General features: G+C 37.4%; 1 protein-coding gene across 7 annotated transcripts in view; it reads left to right on the top strand.

Moving 5' to 3' along the window:
- Positions 1-27,169, top strand: part of SGCG (sarcoglycan gamma) — a 153,834-nt gene that overhangs the window by 76,624 nt on the left and 50,041 nt on the right. For all 7 annotated transcript variants that reach the window (XM_054820178.1, XM_054820167.1, XM_054820197.1 and 4 more), the window contains 2 exons: positions 18,106-18,207; positions 22,648-22,735. In XM_054820178.1, coding sequence (XP_054676153.1) covers positions 18,106-18,207; positions 22,648-22,735 — 190 coding nt within the window. The remainder of the gene's footprint in view (positions 1-18,105; positions 18,208-22,647; positions 22,736-27,169) is intronic.

Genomic DNA, 27,169 nt, shown 5'->3' with positions numbered 1-27,169 from the left:
TGCACATCGTGAATCACAGAGAACATGAATAACTGTTAAAATTGTTTTCTGTGTGTCTCAGGTTTATATTTTTTTAAGGAGTTTGAAAAATTATTTTCTGTTGGTTTGGTTTCACTGTATGAAACTGGTTATTTCTTCTCCAATATCAGTCAGGACTAAAAAAATAGCATCAGAAACTCCTATCTCCTAGTAGTTATCTGTGAGGAAGGCACCGAATGCCTTGATCTGCTGAGGCACAGTGACCTTGGCAACAGGAGCAGTGGGGTGACAGCTCACGTAGTGCAGGCTGACATCCTGTCACAGGGTGGGCTCTCAATGCCGTGGTTATAAGGGGCTTCCTAATTCTCTGTTAAAGAATCTGTATTCCTGACATACCCAGTTAAATAGTGATTTAACTGTAATGCCTTTGTGCGTTTGAGATAATTCTAGGGAAATACCTGTTTTTCAGCTAAATATCAGCTGTAAGAACATTTGTGCAAAGTACATGCGTATGTCACAATCCTCAGCAAAAGTATGTGTGAGGTCATTAAGACCAGAGAACTTTTTTTTGCTGGGTGTTGTTTTAATAGAGTATATCTGTCAAGACAAGAAGTAACTCTGAAGATAACAGGAACAGCATCCAGAGAAGCACTGCCAGTCTCTAAGGAAAGCCTAAGAAAGAATATGGGGGTTAACTGCATGTTCAAAGTCTGGAAGCATAATTGAAGCATCACAGTCCTTTCCTGTGTCTAAGGAAACACTGTTTGTAAAGAATGAGGGTAACAGTCATAGAAATAACCAACACTATCATCAAAGTCTTTTCCTGATGGAATTAAGCATTTATGCCTCCACGTTTTTGGTTATTGTTTGGAAAAGAGAGGTAACAATATATTCTCAGAAATAGTTTTTGTGGTTCTTGAGTTCCAAGCTTGACAAGTATATGCTTTTTAGGAAATCAGTTGATTCATATATATCTTACTTATCCAATTAAACATTCCCATTATTGGGAAGTGTTCAAAAGTAATTGTGAATATCCTGTGCAGTCATCAGGCAAATCATATGGCAAATATTAGTCTGTCAGCTGTGATGACACTTTTTATATTTATTAATTATGTGTTCTAGGTATATTATGTAGAGATTATACTACTTATTATGTTTAATATTAATAATATATATTGTATTTTTAGCTAATAATTTAAAAGTATTTGGCCCTAGTTTTAAAAAAATACATTAAAATGTTATCCCTGTTAGCAATATTAGAATATTAATAGCTAATAAAGTATTAACAACTGTTTCTCTGTAAAACAATACCAGCAGCAAATTGTATTCTTACTAAGGTTGATAAACATTTAAAAAAAAACTTGATAAACATTTTAAAAGGTATTTTTATAGTACAATTCTGAAGAGAGTTTATGCTCAAAGAAAACTTTAAACATAACATGATTGTAGTATGTAGTTTTATTAGGAAAACAGTTTTGCAGCATAGTGCATAGGGGTATTGGTGCTTTAGTAATTGAATGACATATTTCTGTAGCACAGTCCTTTCATGAGCCCACTCAAAGGTGACAAAATTGTTATTTAGACCTCAAAGTTTATTTTATTAGATAAAAATTGTTTTCTTTTTCTGTTTCCTTAAATCTTTCATTAAATAATAACTTGCAGTATACAAAAATCACATGCTATGTCTATTCATAATTAAAATAATAATGAAACTATGAACAGACTTTCAACAAGGTCTGGCATAGAATTAATCCATGCACACATCTCCTGTCTCAATCCAAAAAACCAGACAGTGTGATAAATACTAGCAAACAAGCTAAGCTGATAAAGGAGAACATGAGCCAGGCGTAGACATGCTGCAAGATGAATAGATTTTAATCTCCTTGTAGAAATTTGGAAGGATGGTGAAACATGGAGACTTTTCTAAACTTTATTGTTTAGAAAACTTTATTGTTTAGAGAACTTTATTGTTTAGGCCTTCAGCATTAAATGAACATGACTAAATTGAACAGAATTTAATTTCATTTCATTTTATAAAATCTGAACTATAAGGGAACAACCTGAACAGAGAATATATTCCTTTTCTCATACTGCCCCAATTACATAACGTATGAGCATCCGCAAGTTGTGCAGATTGATTCACAGCTATCGGATATGTCTCTCTTGTTTTTCTTTTTCTCTCCCAAAGTTCGGGGCGGGGGGACAGGGTCTCAAGGTTTTTTTTGAGGTGTGAGAGAATCAGGCTGTGGATTTGTTATATACGGCTGTTTTAGAGAAGATAGGATCAAATATTTATGCCTTGAGCTTGGTCGATAAGGTGAAATAGAGTAATTTAAAAACTACAGTTAGTTTTGCATGAAAATTAAAAAGTTTGAAAAAAATGGAGATTGGGGTTTTTTTCCCCTGGACATAACATATCAATATTCTGCATGAAATGGAAATTCCAGGTTTTGTTTTTAACACATTGAGGCTTTCTGAGAACTAAAGGAGACTACTACTCCAAAGAGTTTAGCAACTAAGAATCTTAAGGAATTTAGGGCTGCAACAGGGCAAGGATGTCGGAAGTCCTGTGAACAATTCTGAAGGGTCCGATAGGTCTGAAAGAGGGGAACTTTAACGTCCCTGACATCTGCTGAAAGGACAAATGTGGCAGGATGGAAGCAGTGATGATTTCTAGAGGGTGTCAGTGATAACTTCTGGATGGGACAACTAAAGGTAGCACACAGCTGGATCTGCTACTCATGGGAGGAAGATCTGAAGGGTAAAGTTACTCAGGAGAGCTTGCTGGTGTTTAAGGACAGTATCCTCTAAATATAGCAATGATCTATCCTGATACTTGGGAAGATAAGTAGCCTGGCTTAACTAGACAGGTTACTTGCGACAGAGCTCCAGTGCAAAAAGCAGTACCGAAGAGTTGGAAGCAAGGACAGGCTACAAAGAAGAAATTCATAAACGTTCTCTGGGCCAGGAAATGTGTCAGGTTTCCTGTGTCAGGAAAGCCAAGGCTCAGCTTTATTTAAGACTTAAGAGGGACAAAGGGCAACAAGATGGGCTGCATCCATACATGAGGAGAGAACTGTCTGATTCCCTTGCAGTCACCCTCTGCCATGTTTGCAAGGTTATGGAGGCTGAGGAAATCCTCAATGATACAAGGAACGCAAGTGTTGCACTTGTCTTCAAAAAAAGAGGCCAAAGGGACAGTCTGGTGAATTATGGGCTGCTCAGCCTCACTTAGGTCCCTGGGAAAATGATGGAGCAAGTCTTCTTGGAAGACATTTCAGGGCCCATGAAGGACAATAAGGTAATGGGGAACAGTCAGCATGGATTTACCAAGGGTGAATGATGCCTGACCAATGTGATTACCTTCTGTGATAAAATGTCTGGATTTATAGACAATGGGAGTGCACAAGATGTCATTTACCTTGACTTTAGCAAGGCATTTGACACTCTCCCACAATATTCTTGTACCCTAGTTAGACTTTACAGCCATGACAGGTGAACAACCAGACAAGTAAAAATAAAACTGTCTGGATGGTCAGGCTCAAATGGTAGTTATTAATGTGTTGAGGTCTACATGGAGGCTAGTAATAAGTGTTGCAGGGGCCTATCCTGGGACTGGTCCTTTTTAACAACTTAGCAATGACTTAGAAGAGGTGGCAGAATGCTTGCTTACTTTGCAGATGATACCAGTTTGGGGGTACCATTCAACACTTTCAAAGCTCAGGCTAACATTCAGAGGAGCCTAGACAGACGGGAGGAATGGTCCAACTTTATGAAATTCAAGGACAACTGCAGAAGAGCCCCTGGCACCAGCACAGGCTGGGGCTGCCTGGCTGCGGGCAGCTCTGTGGAGAAGGCCCTGGGGGTTGGTGGGCGGCCATCTGAGCATGAGCCAGCAGTGACCCTGGCAGCAATGAAAGCCAACAGCATCCTGGGCTGCGTGAACAGGGGCAGAGCTGGAGACTGAGGGAAGTGATTATCTCCCTTCCCAAAGCACTCATTAGAGCGCACATATGATACTGCCTCCAGTTTTGAGCCTCCCAACAGAAGAGAGATTTTGACAAACTGTAGAATCATTTTTGTCTTGAAGAAGTTTTATCTTGTGGCTGGCCATCCCATGTTGCCAAGAGAGAATATTTTTTTTTCTACAAATAATATTCCACTAGTGATTTCCTCTGAAATGATTGTTGTTATTTTTAATATCTTACTATTAATTTTTCTTATGCTTCTGACAAAGAGAAGAGAAATGCTTCACAGGAAAATATATATTAGTTTCCTTTTACCTTGTTGTCTTTAATTGATTAAATCACTGCATAATTTTAAAATGGTCCACTGACTCAGCTAGTAACATTTTCAAGGCCGTCACTTTGACTAGACTAGACACTATCATATGAGATGAAAATTCATCCTTCTAGACACTATCAGATCCTAAAATATTTAACTAGAAAAATACTTAATATATTCAATGCAAGAATATTCCTTACTCTCATTGTTCTTTTCCAAATTCTTTTTTCATATAGACTATAAATTGGGCATCTCTCAGTATTTTTAATTGAAACTGGTTTAATTTATATCAAATAATTGATTTTTTTATTGGGCTGGAGATAACACATGCTTTAGCTGTCAGATGATTATGACACTCACCTTGGAGACAGAAGCTTCTGTTGTAGCTTCTGCTCCAATTAATATTTAATGAATTTATATGAAATAGAACAAACATGAAAAGAGAAAAGATTCCCAGCATCAAATGTACTATCATATGTTAGTTAGAGCATGGATCTCTGGCAGAAGATATGAGAACAGATTTTCCCAGGGAAAGGAGGAATTTTAATCTGGGAGCGCAACAACCCAGCTGAGTCCTGCAAACACTTATTCTTAGGTAGAATGACATCAGTACCTCTTTGCATGGCCACTCTTTATCCTCGTAGACTTTATTCGTAAGATGGTCACTTAGGAAATTTTGATTTTGTTTGTGTCCAATAGTGATGAGATAATTTAACTGCAAGAATATTAGTATGCCTAGATCCGTTGGACAAATGAGGAGGACTTCTGACAATCTGTATTTTGGACTTTAATTCTTAAATTACTGAATTATCTTCCATACTAATTGCCCAACGTACAAATTCCATATTGATATGATTGTGGAAGGCTGCATGACTGCAAACAATTTGGAAAAAGTTGGACCGTGTTTGGCTAATCTGTATAAAAACGTTTTATACAACACTGAGCATTTGAAAGCTTTATAGAGATTAGCTGCTCAGTAGGAGACATTAACAAGAGATATTTGGCTTCTCAGTTTGTTGCATAACTGATAGGATTTCACAACTATAATCCTTCGCTTGCATTGCTGCAGACTAGTGATTTCTGAGGGCTTTGTTGTGGGATTGTTTGGGGTTTTTTCATTTTTACTTTTCCATTATCTTTATATTCCTTAGGGAAAACTAAGTTCATGAGACTGATTTCACATTTTCTCCTGAATATAACAGGCTTCAGCTGTCCTATCCTGCTGTCACACAGAGAATTAGTACTCACATCCTCAGAACTTCACCCGTAATACTGATCCATTGTGTCTACATTATAATCAGTGAAGACTTGGACCAAAACCTTTAGGTCACTATTGAATTTCTCAGTCTTCCCAGCTCTGATTTGGCTGGTCCTGTGCGGAGCCAGGAGTTGGTCTCGATCATCCTTCCAACTCAGGGTATTCTATGATTCTATGATTCTATAGATTGTCATGATAGTATTCTAAAACTCATGTGTGAATCTCATTGGAATCATCTGATCAGATGATTACCATTTCTGATGCAATAGGTAATGTTGTTGAGAAACCCCACATTAATTCAGTTATGCTGTCATTGAGGTTATGCTACATTATTGTAATGCCAGGAACAGTCATGTGCCAAAGATTATTCCTAACTTTTTTTAGCTTCTGATGGAGAAACCCATGTTTCCCTGGGTTTTCATGGATACCACAGCTATCAGAGTCTCCTGGAATAAGAAAGGTCAAGACAGTTGTCCTGTTTCATGTTGATAAGGACAGCCAGTAATGAAAGAGGAGTGTTTTCTAGGATAATTAGTTGCCTTTCTCCAATCTGGAGTTTGGCGTGAAGGTTTTTCTCTGACATAAAATTTTAAGCACAGTGTGAGTAAGAGGCAGACAGGTTTTAGATGCACTGCCAGTCAACGTGATTCGAATCTGCACTCATTCCCATGTTCTGCCATCCATGTTAAACCTTTCTTGGGTTTGAGTCACTAACAAGAGGAAAGGCAAGCCCTAATACTAAGCCCTAATACTAAGCCTTAGAACAACTTTTGGATCATCTTATCATGACAGGAATGAACTTTGTATATGGAGGGCCAAGCCCACAATGTCCAGTCCATCGATGCATATTCTAAGCATGGTTCTTCCTAAGAACAGGACAAATGTGGTGCCTGTTCTCATGCCTGCACTTCAGCTGGACATGCAGACACAGGCAAGGAGAACTGGGAAGCTCTCTGCGCATTTAGACTAGAGTATGGTCTTTACTTCCAGTTTGTCTTTTACGTGCAGTTATTTCTGGCACTGAAATAACTAGGACAATTGCTACAGTTGGACAAACAAACACAGGGTTTTCCAAATATTATTCACAGTTATTTTCTTCTTTTGGCTTACTTGTAATTAGGGAGTGCTTCTACCCATATACCTGTTCCCAGAAACTTTTATCACAGACATACCACTCTGCTAATCTTCCTGGATTCTCATGGGCAATTAATAATGAATAGGAAAAAAGTATTAAAAAAATCATTTTTTAATTATTTTCCAAAGTTTTCTATAAGGCAATGCCAATTCATTTATATTTAATTGTATAAGAAAATGTTGAAAATCTACCTATATATAATCTTACAACCAATGGCTATATATACACATTAGTTGGCTGATAATTACATTGGTCTAGATCTATAAATATTATATGTATTTTATAATCAAATGCTTATGTAAACAACTATGTAAGCACTTGAAAAATTCAAGCATTGAAGATGGAGGGGATTACTTCGGGAAATATGATAAATATGAAACTAGGAATGTTATGAATTAGGAAAGCAAAATTTTAGCTGAAAATCAAGTTGCACTTTCTGACAGTGAGACTTACTAGACTGTGTAATAGCATGCCTTATTAAATTGGACATGCCCAATCATTTGGAACATTTAAAACCAGACTAGACAGCAATAAAAATGTATGGTAAAGAACACTCATTCACAGCAAGAGTTCTCCTTCACTGCAAAGACACACTAATGGACTTGTACAGCCTTTCCATGCATTTTATCAGTAACAGTTTATGCTCCGTGGAATTAGTTGCCATTTTGAGAATGTTACATTTTTAAATAAAATATTTATTTAATTATTAACAAATTCTCATCCTAAACTTTACTAAAATATTTTCTTGTCGGAACACCAGTATTCATAAAATCATAGAATCATAGAATGGTTTGGGTTGGAAGGGACCTTAAAGATCATCCAGTTCCAACCCCCCTGCTGCGGGCAGGGACACCCTCCACTAGACCACATTGCCCAAAGCCTCATCCAGCCTGGCCTTGAACACTTCCAGGGATGGGGCATCCACAACTTCTCTGGGCAACCTGTTCCAGTGCCTCACCACGCTAACAGTCAAGAATTTCTTTCTAACATCTAATATCTAAATCGACCCTCCTTCAGCTTAAACCCATTACCCCTTGTCCTGTCACTACACTCCCTGATAAACAGCCCCTCACCATCTTTCCTGTAGGCCCCTTCAGGTACTGGAAGGCCGCAATTAGATCTCCCCGGAGCCTTCTCTTCTCCAGGCTGAACAACCCCAACTCTCTCAGCCTGTCCTCATAGGACATACGTATTCCATAGTTTCTACTCTGAATAATGTTGAACAGCTGTATTTTGCTATTTTTCCATTAAGTTAAATATAATTTGTCTCCAACCAGGCCACAGTCATTCCCATTGTCTCTATCAGACAGTGAATATTTAAATATTTTATGCAAAGATTCATAGCTGAAAAGAAAGATATTGAGATACTTATTGCAGAAAATCTGTTATCAAAGAAATTAAGACTTCTCAGTAGTGATATATACTTACATATATATATAATGTATTTTCTTAAAGCATTTGATTCATCTGAATTATATTATGAATTTATGTATATGTAAAAGAGTGTGGAAGAACACTTGTTTAAGTGAAAACTATCTAAGTTTACTTAAAATAATTGTTGGAATAATTTGTATTGATAAAGAGTTTTTAAAAAATCTGCATACAGTGAGATTATAGTGTACATGCAAGTTTAGGAACTGTGGACAGGTGAGCTCATAAGGGCTTGGCTGCAGCTCCTGATTCTGCTTTGCTAGTTTTAAGCTGGGGAAACTTAAATGAAGCTGCTCCTGGCAAATCCTCTGCCAAAAGAAAACCAGATGTTCTGATCTCATGGTCTGATGTACCATCTTCTTTTCTGAGTCCAGACACAATCAGTAATGTTCAAATGCACATTTTCTTGGGGTTTTGGCATGTATTTTTGCTCCCAGGAGCAAGCAGAGCTGTTCTAATGTAGGAAGTAGGAATGGCAAAATTTACAATTTGAGTAGCTCAAGTGTGACCTGAAAAAGGTCTCTATCCATCAAACTTAGTCTATTTTTTATAGTGCTATCAGCTGACTTCATAAAAGATGTTAAAACTCCCTAAAGACGTATTATATCTCTTTAGATCATCATTTACTCAACAATATTATTACAGAGATTCACATAGCCAGTGAAAATTTACTGTAACATTCCTTAGAATAATACAAGTTGACACAGAATGGTTGAGGTTGAGGACACCGATGCATAGCATTTCCAAAATGTGAGACCCAGGCACTTCCCAGTGCCTGGTTCCAAGTGCACATCCTGATTGTGCCCTGCGTGTGTGTGAGCTCCACCCCTGATTTCAGGTGTCCGGGAGTCCTGTCCTGCTTACAGGAGTGATACCTGCAGGCCCTCTCCTGTGCAAAATCCACTTTTCCAAAGGGGTGCTGACCTGGGTGATGGCGGACACACCATGGTGTGCACCTACTCTGCAATTTAGTACCCAGGGTCAAGCCCCAGGATCAAGCCCAGCCTACTGAAATAACCATGAGATGGAGAAATTGAACAACTTGTGTTTAATTGCTATTTCTGTGCTCCATATACAAGTGATTACATACGCATTCATGCATGAAATCCAACCATCTGATCAGAAACATTTACTATGCAGAGTTTCTGAACGGCCATTTTTCCATGGGGGACTCTTAGGACATATCTCTTTTGAGACTGACACTAAAATGACCTAAGCCTGCCAAGCTCCGGTAGAAATCAGTGAGACAGAAAAGTAATCACTGTTCTGAAATGGCTTCATAAAACATACGTTTGTTTAAATTGTTTGTATGTCATGTTCCAGTTCAGGTATTATCTGTCGTGTTAGTACTTGCAGCTAATAAATACCTTCTGTCTATTTCTGCAACGTATAGCACAAAAGGGCCTCCGTCCAGATTGGGACCTGAGAGCACGACAAGACTAGGAAAGGACAGTAAATATTGTGTAACAAGCAGTTTCCCATTAAATAGATACAACCTTTGATAAGATTAATCCAAACTTAGAAGTCCATTCTCCTAAAATGTAGAGATCTGGCTGCCAGAAAATTTAGGGACTATTAATATTGAATTAGACCTTTGGAGTTCTGCTGTTTTGTTGCTTCTCTCTCTTACCCCACACAGAAACTGTTTCCATACAGGTCTTTCAAGGAGAGAGGATCAGCCTGTAGAAGGCAGAGTCAGAACTGGATGTATCATTCTTCAGAAGAATCGTACAATTGCCTTGGTGTGAACTAACAAGAAATCCAATTGTTTCTGTGATTTTTTGCATGTCTTTGAAGACTTCCAGATACGTAATAAAGATCTTACTAGTAGCTTTACTACTGTTTTTACAAATCCCTGAGCCTGTAAATTCTAGAAGCACATGACCACTCCTATGATTTCTTCCATTCCTTTTTATCTAGCGTACATTTTCCCATTGTTAGTCCTTCAGTTTAAGAAACCTACCTGCCCTGTCCACAGAAGTAAATGTAAAGTCGTTATAGTCTCGGTTCCTCAAAGGCCTTCCACAGTTCTGTATCAGATCTTCACACCTTTACTTAATGACCCCAAACTTCCATCACCTGTTTTGTCTACTCATTTTTTTCTCTAAGTTATCCTACTTCCTTTTAGTGAGTGTCCACGTGACATCTGCATATATTTTCTGTGTACATCTTACAATGGTCTTACATATTTTAAGTTATTTCTTTTTTGACTTTTAAAATGTCTTCCAGTTAAAAGGCTTGTCTGTGCCTTCATGTCTGCTCAGACAAAACAATTATGAGAATTCATGTTTCTTCATACTTATTATAAATTATAATTATTATAAATTTCCTAATATATAGGTGTACTGACTGCTTACTAAACTTTTCCAAATATACATTTCTGTATACATAAAGTTGTGGGGAAAATGCAATTGAATGAAGTGTAATAATAATTAAATAATATAGAATGAAAATGTAATTGAATTAAAAACTCCTCATTACTTGTGCTGGGAAATACACAAATTGCCCTAAAACTTTCTCCTTACTTTTTATGTTGAAAAATTTAATACATGAGTGCAAAATAGTTGGTTTGGTTTGGGTTTTTTTATTTTCTTGTTTCATCTTTAACTAAATAAAAAAATTGACAATGTATGATCGGGTCCTAGCTATGGAGTAGGGCATAGATTGAGAATTTTCAAAAATTCTAAATGTAATCCAACAGGAATTGCAAAAAATTCTCACTCTTTCCAACTTTATATTTCATTTCTTTGTCATTGCTGTTATTTTTTAGGTATATTGTATAATTAGTTTATACAAATACATGTTAAGCTACCATTTTATTGATGTATAGCATATATTTATGCCCTTTTAAAGATGATATTATTGTCAGTGCTAGAGTAGAGCTTGCTGTGATGGGGAAAATTGAAAAGATTTGTTTTCCATTTTGCTTGGTAAGAGTTACGAAAATACACTTATCAATAATATCATTAGAGAGGCATCATAGGTGATTATATTTTTATGTGTAAAATCTCTGTGGTCACTACAAATTTTTGTACCATGAATAAAAAAGTGGTCATAATGGCATTTAGCAAAGGTAACCAAAACTCTGCTCTTCAAGTTTATTTAATCAGTAGTACTAAGATGAGGGGAAGGCTGAGTTATTCAAAATGAGGTTGGCTCGTTATTGGAGGTGATCTGGTTTTAATTGCAATATACTGCAGTAGTTGCCATTTAATATGATAATATCATTTTAAAATAAACTTGCATGATAGCTGCAAGACAAAACGTAAGGTAAAATATTTAATTCATCCATTTCGCACAGAGCTGGAGACATCTTCAGCAGTGCTGTGTGAGGGATGCAACGTCTCTTTGTCCTTTTTTCATCTCACATTTTTGTCATCTTGACTATTTAGACAGCGAATTCTGTCAGGGTGTCACTGTGTGCTCACACAAGGCGCAGAGCACTGAGACCATAAGATGAATTGTCCCTTAGTACAAATGATAGGATTTACAATATTGAATAAATACCTAGTCTGTGTAATCATATACGCCATGCAAATATCCCAGATTCCTCAGAGAAATTCAAGAAATAAACAGCATGCACTGTCGTTCTGAAGAAAATCCTTTTGACAACCTTTACAAATCAAAGGAAAAGACTGAATTCTATTTTTTTTAGCTAAGTTGTATAATTACAAATGTTAATATAATAAAATGAATTAGCCAATTTATAAAAACTTAATTCGTGAATAAATACATGTAGCGGTGGGAGTAGCAGTCTGGTTTTCTAATGTTGATTAAATCGGTCACGGGAGATGTAATGCTAGATGTAATGCCATTTTTATTAGCCAAGTATTATCCAGCTTTGAAATGTCTGTGCAGTACAGAACCAGAGACAGAATTTGCTCCTTGCCATACAAGGAAATGAAGCTGGAACTGAATCTGTTTTGAGAAGCTATTTTTTTCCTCTTGAGTAATACTTGTTATAATTAATACCTTCTTTACTTAAGTAAGTCTGTTATTCTATATATCAGGACAAAGGGGACCTGAAAATATCTGGAAAGTATGCATCTTAAATATTAATTCTGTTTTATGAAAGAAATCTTATCAAAACTAAGCAAATGTCAATGGTATGATGAATTTGCATCTTTTGTAGCCATTTCCTTACAAAACTGCTGAATTCAAATTGGCCCTCTACTCTTCTAAATCATGGAATATTACCTACCCACTTTCTAGCCATGTCTGCAAAGGGTGTTTCAGTCTGTATCCAGCCCTAAGCCAGGTGAGACTAACTTCTATACCAGGAGTGCTTGCTGTTGCTAAGGGCTCTGATTTGACCAATGTCTTTGACAGAAAAGGCTCCATTGTCACCCAAGAAGAGGAGTCGGATAACCTTCTCTGTCTGAGCCCAGGAAATAGAGTCCTTGCAACAGAAAATGAGATGAGGCATCCGTAATGTTATTATACCAAGCACGTACTTAGCTCCAAAATAGATATTGTAAGTCAAACAGAGAGTTTCATCAGATTCATTACCAATCCTGTTTTGCTGATTGCTCTTTAACAATCTCTACCCACAGCCCTATTATCTCAATGAAACAGTACGCTCTTGTTTGCAAAGCAAGTTCTCTAAATAGTAATTGCTGCAAGAAGTACTGCAGTGAAAGCTGGATCTATAAAGCCATTAACTGAACTAGCTTTGGGGCACAACAAATGATGTCTTGGTCTGAACTTGCCAAGGTCTTTCCCTGGGCTGGCCTAGAAGTAGGATGTAAGTATCCTATAAGTAAGAAAAAGTGTTATCTGAATGGAAATGCTGCATCTTCTCTACTCTGAATTTAATACCATTCTCAGTTCCAATCAGCTACAACATGTGTGGACTTTTATTATTTGGAAAATTTGAATATTCAGGGAGCAGATATTACAAATCAAACGTGCTATTAACTCCTGAGACAGGACCTACTTGATTTGAATTGAGTGCATGTTAAACCTAATGTTTGAATCAACTTAGAGATTTTATTGTTGTAACCCTGCTAACATACAGCTATGCCTTTGTAGTATTTGATCTCTCCCAAAAAGAGGAACATATAAATCTTCCTGTGCAGCTATTAGCTGATACATAGACCAGAAGTTTAATTTCTATTGTTCAGAGGAGTCTGAGGACTACAATTGAGTCTAATGCTGAGAAGGTGCAAAAACAGTGATGATATGATCATAGAATCATAGAATGGTTTGGGTTGGAAGGGACCTTAAAGACCATCTAGTTCCAACCCCCCTGCCATGGGCAGGGACACCCTCCACTAGACCATGTTTGCCCAAAGCCCCATCCAACCTGGCCCAGGGATGGGGCATCCACAGCTTCTCTGGGCAACCTGTTCCAGTGCCTCACCACCCTCACAGGGAAGAATTTCTTCCTAACATCTAATCTACCCTCTTTCAGTTTAAAACCATTACCCCTTGTCCTATTGCTACATGCCCTTGTAAACAGACATATCATGATGGTGTGGAATAATATGAAGAGTGGTTGACCCCATATAGTGAGCCCCCGTGTGTATCAGTTTCTATGTTGAAAGGAAAATGCAAGTTACAGTTATTGAATGAATGTAGGTGACTAGAAATATCGTTAACTGAACAATTGTTCCTCATGCCTCATCCTCATTTCTAAGGGCCATGTGCCTACAGCAGTAGTCCTCTATATTATTATATTGGCTTGGGAGATAAATCCCAAATATATCATCTGATGTTCTCTTGACTCCGTAAGCCATAGACAGGATGAGGCTCAGCTACCTGGGAGCAAGTCACTCTGAGTGTAAGAGCCCTAGAGCAACATTTGCTTGTTTCCACTCCTAGTAGCCCCACAGCAATGTGCAATGTTCACCTCTTCCCATGTGACTTTCTTGGTCATGAGCCACAGCAGCAGGTCCCACTATAACAACGGGTGAAAGAGGGAAAGTTCTTACATCTTGTTTTAACAAGACAGGCCTTTAGTGCTAGCCATACCGATGCTCTCAAACTTGCTTTATCCAGTCATTTTTCCATTTTTCTCAACACAGATATTCATAGCCAGAAGAAGGTGGCCATAGCACCAGAGGCATCAGTATGACTTTTGGAACTTTTTGGTCCTGATGGACTCAGTCTTACAGTGCTCTGTAAGAAACTTAAGGGCCTTTCCATGGCTTGTGGACATGATGCACTTCTCTATTGGTTTGTGGAGAATGGAACTACTTCCCCTTATTTCAGAGGAAAAATATTTTACAGTTTTTGTGTCTAGAGTCTAAGAGAATGATAACCCATTCCAGATGGTACTCCCATCCAGATGCTGCATAGCACAATGAGTCTTACCTAGGATTCTAGTAGTGGTGGCTACTCATTTCAGGTGGTTTGGCGTATCCCTATGTAGGCAATTCACTGAATACCTGTCAAACATTCTTTAGACCATGATTTCTGAATCAAAAAGCCTTTTATGAGGCTTGAACTCACTCAGAGCTTGAATTTTTTGTCTTTTTCTACAAGCACTGACCTCCTGAAGAGCATTTTCAGATGATGAAAAATGCTTCTACTGTGGTTGAAGACATCCTGTTACTCCAATTAGAATATGCCTAGCAGTTTTGAAATGAAAACCGGTCACACCTTTGTAAACGCTAATGCTAAATTGCATCTTTGGTGCATAAGGGTTTGGCAGCTGCCAGCAGTTCCCATGCCAGTGAGCTCCTTCAGCAATAGCAAAATCTGTTCAGTGTCTACAGAGGTACCATTTCATCCTCCTCTTCTATAAAGCTCAGTCCCTGCCTCGCTGAGGGCTTTTAGCAATTAGAAAACATGAGTCTCGGGGTTATATGCACAGCAGTGCGTTACAGCTCAGGGCCAGAAACTCAAGCAGTGACAGTCACCAGCATCGGGATAACAAGAATCCAGACTTGCAATACATCTGCTATGTTTAATGAAGCACTTTTTTTTTTTTTTTCCCTAATCAATACCTTATTGTATAACTGCATCACAGTCTGTGTCTAACTGATATTTGGACCCTTTCCTCAAGTCAATAGAAATATTTTTATTCAATGACTTGAATAGGAATAGAATTAACTCCTTGAAACTGAAAGCATCAAGGTTGTTCATTATTGAGGAAGTCGCAATACTCAATAAATAATAATTGACATCTCGTAAATAGTAATGTAAGCAGCAGAGTGGTTGTTGAGAGAACATTACGTGTAACTATTATACTCTTCCTTTTTATAGAACTTAGCATTGGGTCTCAGTGCATTAGGGTGGTTGTTTATCCTAAATCCCTCTCTTTTATATTCCGTGTAACTTAAATTTGTCAATGATAAAAGGGGGATAATAGAATTTCCCCATCTCACAGTACTGCATAACTCAAGATTCTGCAATCTTGAGATGCTTAAATATCATGGTACTAAAAAAGTAGTAATTGCTTACAGTCACAATGGTAATAGAAGTGAGGATCACTATATGAAATCCACTTTTTTTTTTGTTGTTCTCATGCATGTTTTAGAGGTTAACTGTTAGTCATCACAGATAATCAGTTATGCAGGTAACCCATCTAAATTTCCATGTTTTTGCACTTCCCAGCTGGTCAGTGAGAATGGATAACGAGGCTCTTATTCAAGTATGTGAGGATGTGAGCTTTGTGTCAACGCTTACATGAAATATCTGATGAAGAAAATAGGACATACTTGAGGACATACTTATACAAAGTAATCCTGAGTGATATGACTGCATTACTGAAAAATAAGAACTTAGAGACAAGTTAAAGTGCTAAGTTTTGTCACATGGCATATTATTCTTGATGTCAAAGACATTCCTTTGTCTATATAGCATTTTTAGAATAATCATTGCTGAAAAATCTGAATCCATTAGAAAGAGTGTGCTGAGTAAATTGCATAATCTTCTGTTTCAACATCAATTATAGTTTTTTGTCTCTACTAAAAATTTCTTCCTAGCAAAGCCAAAGGCAGAATAGAGATTGCCATCCAGGAGTTTGTTAATTTTCCCCAATCTGCTTCAGAGCAACAATTAATTGCTATTTCTTCCTCTGCCTTCTTAAATTTCAGATTTGTCAATGTCATTTTTATACTTACTCTATAATATACTGTTTATTTATTTCTTTATATTACAGGAAAAATATGCAAACTGTGTTTAAACCTGTTGGCTAATATAATCTACTTTCACCTGATGAGAAAAAGACATGGATCAGAGCAATAATGAGATCTTAAATTTAGTTAATTCAGTGAGAGCCATTTGTTAGTGGGATTTCTTATAGAATATCCTGATATTTCATGTCATATTTTTCAAAAGTGTTTGTCTTAAAACCTATGTGGTTTTATGGTGTTGAAGTGATCTCTGTTTTGTGTTACAAGTTAGAAAAAAACTGTCCGTATTCTTCACTAGAAAATCGTATTTCTAAGTCACTCGGCGCTGCCTAGGACGTGTGATTATGAAAGCCACGGGGGGCTCATCATAGGTGTTATTTTAGTTTTGCCTCATGAGATGTATCAGTATATACTAGGTACTTTTTAAAAGCCTTGCAATGCTCTAGAATTTAGAAATTGTATCTACTTCCACTGAGAAAATTCAGTACATTATGTATTTCAAAGCAGTAAAATATTCGACACTGAATAACAGATTCCATAAATAGCTATTCTAAAAGCCTCTTTCAGAAATAAATCCTTGCTGAGGAGGAATCACAGTTGTACTCTCCAGTGGCGTGAACTGCTGACATGAATATTTCTTACCCTGTGGAATTTAAGCAAAGCTTGTTTCTCTCTTTGTCTCTCTTCAAGCCTGTTAAAAGAAAATAGCTACAGTTTTTCATTGAAGGCTGATTAGACCTGTTGTTTAGGATTATATATATATTTAATGTTATATATATAAAATAGATATGATCTCCTTGGTGAGAACATACCATATTTGAAAATGATTAGAGTCTCTTAAAGTTACAACTTTTTTCAATGGTAGGCGTAATTCATTAGATGAACAGGTTGTTAATGTATCATCAGTGGCCTGTCACACGACTCTTATTCTCTGTGTACATAGAGAACAACCTGAAAATTATTTGGAGTGGAAATACTTTTTGGATTTATTGTTTTTTATTTAGCCCTCCCACCTACTGCTTGTAGTTTGAGGCAATTGACTTGAAATATTTTTGTGTGTGACCAAGCTGTAAGGATGCGTATTTTTTGCCAAGGTTTCTCTCACTTTTTATGGCAGGGGGAGGGGTGAATCCTTTACAAATTATCTAAATACCTGTGAAATACCTTGCAGCTGAAGTCTGCAAGTCCTCAGATGTACTTACTGAAGTAATTCCTCACTCATTTTTCGCATTATCAATTCTGTAATAGTGATGAGAGAAAGTAAAAAGAATGAAATAAGATATTGGCTGGAAAGCACAGCTTGGCTAAAATTGGGAGGGAGTGACTAAGAATAAGGAAGGGAAAAACTGAGAAGCAGGTGACAGAGAGGAAGATGAGAGTGAGAGATGGAGCCCTGACCTATGACTAAAGGAGGAAAAAAATAAACAAAGGAATGAAAAATGAATTTAAAAGAAAGAAGTAATTACTGAAAAAGGAAGCAAATAAAAATCCCTCTTTGTCTCTTCAATAGGCTTAGAAATATTACGTTCTTTCTAAAATACATTATTGATAGAATAAACCTTGAGATGTTAACATAAGGCTTGGTTTATGTGAGTACTCGTGTAAAAGTTCATGACATTTTTAGAAGGCAAGTACAAAGGCTATTTCAGCACAGCCAATACAAATGCCCTTCTTTTTAAGTTAATGACTGTGATATTGTATTTTTCCTCAAAATACAAAATAATCCAACTTTAATAACTTTTACTTGAAAGTTACAATTTCTTAAAGAAAAATACTCCTGAAAGAGGAATTCTCAAAATTTTAAATGCATTACTATGGGTATCTTTATTAATAGACTGGAGGCAGACAGCTCTGGAAATTTTCAGTTTATGAAATGAACAAAAAATAAATACAGCAACTATAACAAAATATGAATAATTCTTGCATCTTGTCCTCAGACTGGAATGGGACACCTGCGTGTTACGAAAGAAGGCCTTCGTCTAGAAGGGGAATCGGAATTCTTATTCCCTCTTTATGCCAAAGAAATCCATTCTCGAGTGGTAAGCAGATAATCTTTCAATAATGCTAAAATAAAATTAAAGCACTTACAAACAGCTGACTTCTTTAGGCAAAGTCCAGGCATCTCTCATGGAGAAATATATATATGTGTGTGTGTGTATATACACATATTTTTGTATACTTTACAAGCATGATCATTAGGTCAATGTTCTGATGCTAGAGCAGAATTAACATTTTTCTCTTAGACATGTGATAAGAAGTAGCTGAAAAAGGAATTATAAAGGTCATTGTATGTAAGTAATGCTAAAATTTTAAGAGTGTAGAAAGTTTTTCATTATTTTTACTGAGATTGGTTTTTTAACACAGGCTTCCCTGTGAAACTGCTTGTTTTGTTTATTCATCCGTTACAGAATAGTTTCAATATCTCTAAATATAGTGGATCCTATTGGAAAAGTTACGATTTCTCTAATAAGTTCAGGGTTTGTCACTTCTAGGACAGCAATATTAAATGTATGATATCTTTATATATCTATGTATATGATATCTACCAGACCAAAGAGAAAGACTTTTGGATTTCATCTTGTTTACATAGACAGAAAATTGTTTTATTGTTATTATTGAGGTAAAAAAGGAATAACATACTTAGTGAAAGAAAATATTTATCAAGCAGTTTAACTTTACAATGGCACTGAGAATTGGCATGGTAGGTTTAGAGGAAGGAAGAGAGAATCTGAACTGGTTTTTAATTATCCAGGTGAACTCTGAAACTTATTCTAGTGAATTTTTTATAGAGCAATATCTGTTTCTGGCCAAGAAAATGAATATTTTTCAGAACTATCATCTATAATCCAAACTCTCACAAAATAAAGCCATGTTTTATGAACATTGTCATCAACCAATGGGACATTTCATTGCATAAAGTACTATTCAATGTGAGTAAAAGCTGAATACGGCTATTTCGTTACTTCAAACATGTAATCATCCTTACCACAAAGAAATAGCCAGTTAGGAGACTTTTCTGAAAGTAGGGAAAAAGTTAGTGTTTGTATTGCTATAGCAAGAGAAAATGTAAATAAATTTATCAGAAGGCATGATTGATTGAGAATTTAGGATGAGGTTGTTAAAATGCTTGATTACTGAAATTTAAGTTATGCCAACATATTTTACGTCTAAGCCTTTTTTTTTCTCTCTCTTTCTGCAACAAGTATTTCCAGCAGCAGGAACTCATACTTAGATGGTGAAATTCCATTCCTAATCTATATTTCCATTTTGTTTCTTATGCTGTATTCTTTTCTGCTCATAGGCAGTGGGAAAATTATTTATGTGCTTAAATGAGTTCCCTCGAGGTTGTTGATGCAATAAGACACGTAATGCCCCCAAAAGTCGTTATGCAATGTTAAGCTACCATTCGTGTTCTTTTAATGTTCCTTCCAGCTCTTAATATGTTTAGTACAATATAGGAACAAAGAGGTGTGGCAGCATCTAATACAAGCTTAGCTGTCTAATGACCCACCATGATCATTAGTAGCATGCATTAATTGGAGCCTTCAGGCTACCGCATGTCTGTGCCCCCTACAAACTGATAATTCATCAGAGGTTTTTTGTTTGTTTGCTTGCTTTTTAAAATATTTGAACTCTCTAGAGGCTTAATTGCCTGTAGCTTGATCTCCTGAGTACCATCTATATATTTATTCCCATGAAGTTGCTTATTTGTTATGATTTCTTTTTTCTAAGTTTGTCTGTTAGAGAATTAGGTCACTCACAGCTTTCATAGCAGCTTTCTCCCTTGCCTTAATAGTGTTCTCCTTGCAGTCTCCTAACAGCTTTTCTCACCTAATGAGGTCTCCAAAGTGCTAAGAAAATATGCAGCAGAAAATCTACTTGCTGTGCCTCATCTCTGGAGCCTGTTACAAGTTTATGCCTTCATTATGAGTCCGACACAGAGTTGTGGGCAATACCATTGCATCTTAGCTAATACATATTCATGGAAAGATAAAAGATGACCATTTATAAATATGTTACTGGATTTTAATTAGTCAACAACACACATGTGGAAGCTGCAGATCTAGCATATGGTTTATTCGCAGTTAAATTTGGTATTACAGATTACTAACATTTTTTAAATCAACCACTGGCAGTCAAATAACTGTAATAGAGATGCCCAGATTTGTGGGTCATTTAGTACATGTACTTAAATGTAATATATTTACCTGATCTTTGTTGACCTTCCTTTCCCACTTCATACTAACTTGTTACCATTAATGTTCATTTTAACATGCTGCTTACTTTTTTCCTAAGACTTTTCATTATTTGTGTTAATTCTGTTAGCTTTCACTTTTTCCTGATATAGTTTACAAAATGTGGTTCATTTATTGTGCTCACTTAGTCACTTTTTTGACATAGCCTATCTTCCTACTTGTAAGATATACTTTAAAAAAAAAAAATTGGTAAGTTGGACTCAAAACTGTGTATTGCTTCTACCACTGTTATTAGGTAAGTTTTTATAGTAAAATTCTTCACATCAAATGTGTTCAAATTCTTGGGTTATCTCATACTCTAAGCATCAAATTACAACAGGAACATGATTTGGGAGTGATTTTTAGGGATTAGCCCTTCAAGGTGCTGCATAGTCTCTCTTGAGTCCAGAAAAAGTACCAGAAGCCATATATGTGAGAGAGACTGATCTTTAACAATATTCCAGTACTCAGAAACTCACTTATTTATCTAGGAATGCATATCCCCTTTGAGTTCACAAGCAGGCAGCTTGCTAATACCCTCTTCATGTCACGTATTCCTTGCTACTTCGGCAACTGAGATGTGCTTAGGCACTCTTGTCAGTTACTAGGTTCCTGTCCTTTAGTTATAAAGTGTGCTTTAGTATGAAAGAACCTGTACTGCAAAAATTTTTTCCCCTCTTTTAATAAGTCTACCGGTGTGGCTACAATTTGCTGACGGAAATGAACAGGATTGGACTTGCTGTCCCCAGATAATTTTCTGATACTTAAGATCAGGTAAAAACAATGGCCTGTATGATCTCCCTGAAAATCAGCTGCATTTAAAGACAATTCAGGTGGTAAATCAAAGAAAACCATAAGAAGAACCCACTCAATTCCCTCTTCACAAAGTTTTAGGATGCTTCCAAATGATCCCTCCCAGTTCTCTTGTCATAAGCCTGTTTCATTACTCTCCGTATATCTAGTCTGATGGAGCACAATGGGCAGCTAGGTCTTTCAAAACAGTTACTCATCTGATCTTCACAAGAAGCACTGGGTGGGGAGGCACCAATGGGCCTGAAGTACAGAAAGTTTGAGTGGAAGGTCTGGGAATAAGTAATGGAAATGGTACGTCACCTGGAAGGAGTTCAACAAGCACAACACCAAGCTCTGAGTTAACACAAGGGGATGTTTTGGTTTTGGTGAAGTAATTCCATGCTGGCTGCAGTCCAAGAATGACATGAATTTTTGAATTGCCTACCATAGCTAGCCTGGATTGTGGTGAGGTGTGGTAGGGATCAAAAAAGATACCAATTGCACCTGCTAAGCTTGCCCTGGCCTCTGTAAGTGACACAGAATGATGGGTAGGCATGAAGCTCTGACTGCTCTGCAAAAGTCCCACCTATGATGCGATCTGTGACAAAACCTTAATGCCCAGTGTGTTTGGCTACTTACCCTGCCTCAATAGACCATCTCACATACTTATTATCAGACAGATGCAAGATTGGAAGTCGAGGCCAGTGGTATGGGAGGAAGGGTAGAGCTGGAAAAGAGGTTGAGAAGTGAGATATGAGAAGCCTTGACAGGGACTTAAATAAATGGCATGGGGTGGGTGTCCTTTCAAGGGCAGTATGCTTTGCTGCAGCCCCTCTTCTTGGATCCTTTCTTTGGGTGAGCTACATCCTTCCCCTTCCCTGGGCCAAATCTTCTCTTGCCTCCTGCTCCTTCCAGTACTCCTCACACTCACTGGAACTCTCCTGGGCCCAGGCAAAGAAGTGAGTGAAAGTGGAAGAGGTTCGAGGTGTCCATAGTCAGCCTTTTATGTGGCTAAGTTTATTTTCCAGTGCTTTCAGGCTTAGAGAAGGCATTGAAAGTTGTTGCATGATTTGTTGGCTTTCCTACAACAAACTCAGAATTAGCCTGTTGTAGCAAGGGCATGTGTCACCAGGGGTTTGGCAGTTGTCTCTCAACTACATACCTCATTCGACTCAGCACAGAATGGTCAAATCATCCTCCTGTTGGTCATATTCTCTTCTGTGCAAGTGTGTAGTTTTGCGGTTTGGTTTAGGTTTTAACATAAAATTACATGCTTCCCAGGTCCTATTGTACCCTATGACTTTATATCTTTCCTTAAATAATTTTCTAGCCACAAAGTTTTGGAACTGAGTATGATCCCCTTAAACTTTCATGAGAACATGTGGGTTTTTCATTGTTTACAATTCTGATTATTCTGCTGAATCTTTTTTTTTTTTTTTCTCCATACTTCAGGACTCATCACTGCTTCTCCAGTCTACTCACAATGTGACTGTGAATGCTCGCAATTCACATGGGGAAGTCACAGGCAGATTAAATGTGGGTAAGTCTAAGTGATTTTTCCTTGTTCACTGTTTTGGAAACATTTTAATGAATATTTGCAAGGAGCTTGGAGGATATAAAGCACTAAATACATGATTATTTTTTACTGTTATGACCATATTTGAATAGTCCAGCTGCCACTCAATAAGTACCAACAGTATATTTTCAATTTGTCAGTTAATAATATTTGAAGTACTTTTTTATTTCAGAGTTATGCAGGAAAGGTCACTGCAGAAGTTACTCTTTTTCTTGTGTAAATATCTATTGATAGTTGCAAATCATTTTCTAAGAAAACGCAACAGGAGAACATGGGTAGAGAGGTCTGTATGTCCCTCTTCATTTCCTAGTATTCCAGAGACTAATACATTTAAGCAGATGTCCTAAAAAACCTGCCAGTTCACAACTCAAAAATGTACGTATTTTACTATATTTGGTAGCAGTAAGATACATCGGTTTACTGAGTAAAATCAATAGATCTAGAAAGATGTAGGTGATAGATCTTGGCAGCAAGAATAAGCAGACCTTACTCTTTAAATCATATTTTTAAGGCAAAAATGGTAACAATGTGTGTCAGATGCAACAGAATTTTTCTTAGATTTGTTAATATTTTTCAACCTCTACTCGACTTTGAAGAAAAAAGGTAACAATTTATTAACTTGTTTCTTCATAGAATCATAGAATGGTTTGGGTTGGAAGGGACCTTAAAGATCATCTAGTTCCAATCCCCCTGCCATGGGCAGGGACACCCTCCACTAGACCACGTTGCCCAAAGCCTCATCAGCCTGGCCTTGAACAATTCCAGGGATCCAGGGGCATCCACAGCTTCTCTGGGCAACCTGTTCCAGTGCCTCACCACCCTCACAGGGAAGAATTTCTTTCTAACATCTAACCTAAATCTACCCTCCTTCAGCTTAAGGCCATTCCCCCTTGTCCTATCACTCCATTCCCTTGTAAACAGTCCCTCTCCAGATTGCTTGTAGGCCCCTTCAGGTACTGGTAAGCCGCAATTAGATCTCCCTGGAGCCGCCTTTTCTCCAGGCTGAACAACCCCAACTCTCTCAGCCTGTCCTCATAGGAGAGGTGCTCCAGCCCTCCAGTCAGCTTCGTGGCCCTCCTCTGGACTCGTGCCAACAGCTCCATGTCTCTCTTGTACTGGGGCCCCCAGAGCTGGATGCAGTACTTCAGGTGGGGTCTCATGAGAGCAGAGGAGGAGAATCCCCTCCCTCAACCTGCTGGTCACACCTCTTTTGATGCAGCCCAGGATATGGTTGGCTTTCTGGGCTGCAAGCGCACATTGCCAGCTCATGCTGAACTTCTCATCCACCAACACTCCCAAGTCCTTCTCCTCAGGGCTGCTATCAATCCATTCCTCGCCCAGCCTATAGCCGTGCTTGGGATTGCGCCGACCCATGTGCAGGACCTGGCACTTGGCCTTGCTGAACTTCATGCGGTTTGTGTAGGCCCACCTCTCCAGCCTGTCAAGGTCCCTCTGGATGGCATCCCTTCCCTCCAGCGTGTTGACCGCACCACACAGCTTGGTTTCATCAGCAAACTTGCTGAGGGTGCACTCGATCCCACTGTCCGTGTTGCCGACAAAGATGTTGAACAGTGCCGGTCCCAGTACCGACCCCTGAGGAATGCCATTCATGCAGCAAAGCATAAATTGCTACTTATTTAACTGTAAGACTAACCTGATATGCTTAAGTAGTTTATTAGACTGGGACCCAGATGAGCATTGATGCGCAACTTTTCCATGCTGATGGAACTGTGTAACTTCTGTGACAATTCCTGTCTGAAGAATTATCATATCAATTCATTGAACATTTTGCAAGCTTCACTGTTTTCAAACAAACTTCAAATAAAAAATACAATTTATAACTTATAAAAAAGCCTGCTGTTCCCCTTAAAAATGTGTAATTATATAATTAATCACGATTTGGCGTTCAAATGTTTTAAGATGTCTTTTTTAATTTAATTCAGGCTATTAATTCCTCTTAAAAAAATGCCTCTAAATATTTATCAAAACATGATAGTAGCATTCATATCTCATTTTGATAATAATTAAGGGTATGAAATATGCAAAGTTCTAGTTTCCTACTATTAATACAGTTATTAAACTGTTTTGCAGTAATTAACCATACAGTAGCCACATGACCAAAAACATACGCATCTCGTGGTCAAAATTTCCATGAAATGGCATATGTGCTGTTGATTTTTTCTGCTCCATACTGTTTGACTGACCAGATGTGTACCTGCACTGTGGTCATGTGCCTATCCTGCCTGACGTGAAGAAGTTCTCAGGAGGTCCTTTGGGAAGGGCAGACCACAGAGCAGATCATTGACCACCACACTAATACGTCCAACCTGATCCCTGCTGAAATCTGAGAAACTTACAGGTAAAATCATATCAGACAGTAGCCCAAAGGCCTGATGAATTGTTTGACAGGCTGTGTCCAGCCTGTGTGACCTATTTTACTGAAAGGAAAGATATTTCAGCTGTTGTGCCAGCCATTCCTTCTTTCCTTTTTCCCAGTCACAACGTAGTCTTCTGAGAATGTTAACAAAAAGCAGTACAGAAAAGTGAGATGGAATGTGCTGTGTTAAATAAATAGAAAGTTAAAAATGTCTGCTCTGTAGTGCTAGAGATCTCTAGATTGAAGAAAACTTGTAAACTGAAGACCCGATAGACAGAGAAGGGTCAATACAAACCCATGTGGTAGAATACGGACTGTGGTGTTTAGGGGGAAGAGTTCTGGATGGGAACTGTCTTGTCAGTAGTGACTCATTTATAGCAAGTACCACCCATATTTAGTATTTTCCCTTCTTATTGGTAGTTTAATTCCGTTTCTCCACTTTTCATCACCTGGCTTTTCTGGCCCTATTCCCAGTAATGTGCAGTTCTGTGTTATTGTACGTCATGGTCTCAAGCGTCTTTAACCTTTTCCTAAGGGAAAGCCAAATACTTACTGTTGTACAGACAAAAAGTTGCCTGACTATGCGGAGAGGCTGTATCTAGCTTAGGCAATATATGAGGAAACCAGTAGGAAGGAGCAGAATGTAGACTGGAAGATCTTCATCTCAAATCTTTTAAAAGCATTCAGTATATAAAGGCAATTCAAATTCAGCACTGAAGCAGGAAAGTTCTGACAGCACTCTGGCTTGCAGTACAAGAAATACCTTAGGTAAGAGGGTCAAATAATGATTTAAGCCTGGGAAAATCAAAACTACATTAAAAGGTAGCGCTAAAGTGCATTTGCATATTATTTGAAATATTTGATGTTTAAGTAATCTCTTTTTGACTGGCAATTCTGTTTACTGAATTCATTAATAATTGGTCTTATGTGCTGTGTGGTGTAGTTGATACCATTGTAAATACTAACATGAAATAATACTAATATTAAATCATACTAATTTTAGACTGATAGAAAAGTGCTGAAAGAGCAGTAAAAACTTAAAACTGAAAAGAACTCTGTTAATAACTAAAGATATGATCAAACAACAGTGACTGGGGTAAGTGACAGTCTTAAAGTAAATGACTATCTATACATAGCTTAATATTTTTAGCCATTGTCCTTAGCTAGTCATAGCATGCATGCATGTAAGATGATATTCCCGTATAAGAAGTGTGAAAAATAGGTGTGTGGCTGATTTATTTCATATGCACAAGCTTTTCCTAAAAAATTAATGCCTTCCACAGTTGCCAGCATGCTGGAATTATGTCTTAAAACTCTATTCATCTTATAGATATGAATAGTTGCCATTGTGAAGGAGCTGTGTAGATAAGTTTGGGATCATTCCAAGGTTGACAACATTATATAGTATCACTCAAAAGATCATAACAAAAATACTTTTTAACTCACAAAATATTATGATTCAAATGTTCCGTTAAAATATTTTAATATAAGTTACTAAGAGTGATTTAAATACCCAGTCTTCAACAGAATTCACAAGAAAGATATGAAACAAATCTTTACTTAAGGAGTTTCTATGAAATTCCTCACATGAGGATGACAGGCATTTATTACGCAAGAATGAAAAAGGTTTTCCTCTTGAACCACAGGCATACTAAAATGACATCAAATGCAAGTAACTTCCACCATGAGCACTCTTGTTTTAAAGGTTCTACATGCTCCCCAGTTTACCTGCATGACATTCCTCTTATAGGAGTTATCTGGATGTTGTAGCTCTTTAAAAATGCTGTAGATCTTGTTGTGTTTTGGATGTGTTCCATAATTACACTGCTTTCAGAAGCCTCACTGAATGCAAATAAATTTAACTGCTTGCCAGGAAAAGAATACTTTCAAAATAATAGGGATCATAACTAAAAAACCAAACCAGTTCTGTGCTTTACTCTTTTTTGACTTCAGTATCCCTCTGGATGACAAAGATACCCATTTTGTTTGAGTTACTCTTCAAAATCATAGAATCATAGAAT

This window comes from Grus americana, chromosome 1 (genome assembly GCF_028858705.1).
Source record: "Grus americana isolate bGruAme1 chromosome 1, bGruAme1.mat, whole genome shotgun sequence".
Lineage (NCBI taxonomy): Eukaryota > Metazoa > Chordata > Aves > Gruiformes > Gruidae > Grus > Grus americana.
This window is presented reverse-complemented; position numbering and strand designations above follow the sequence as displayed.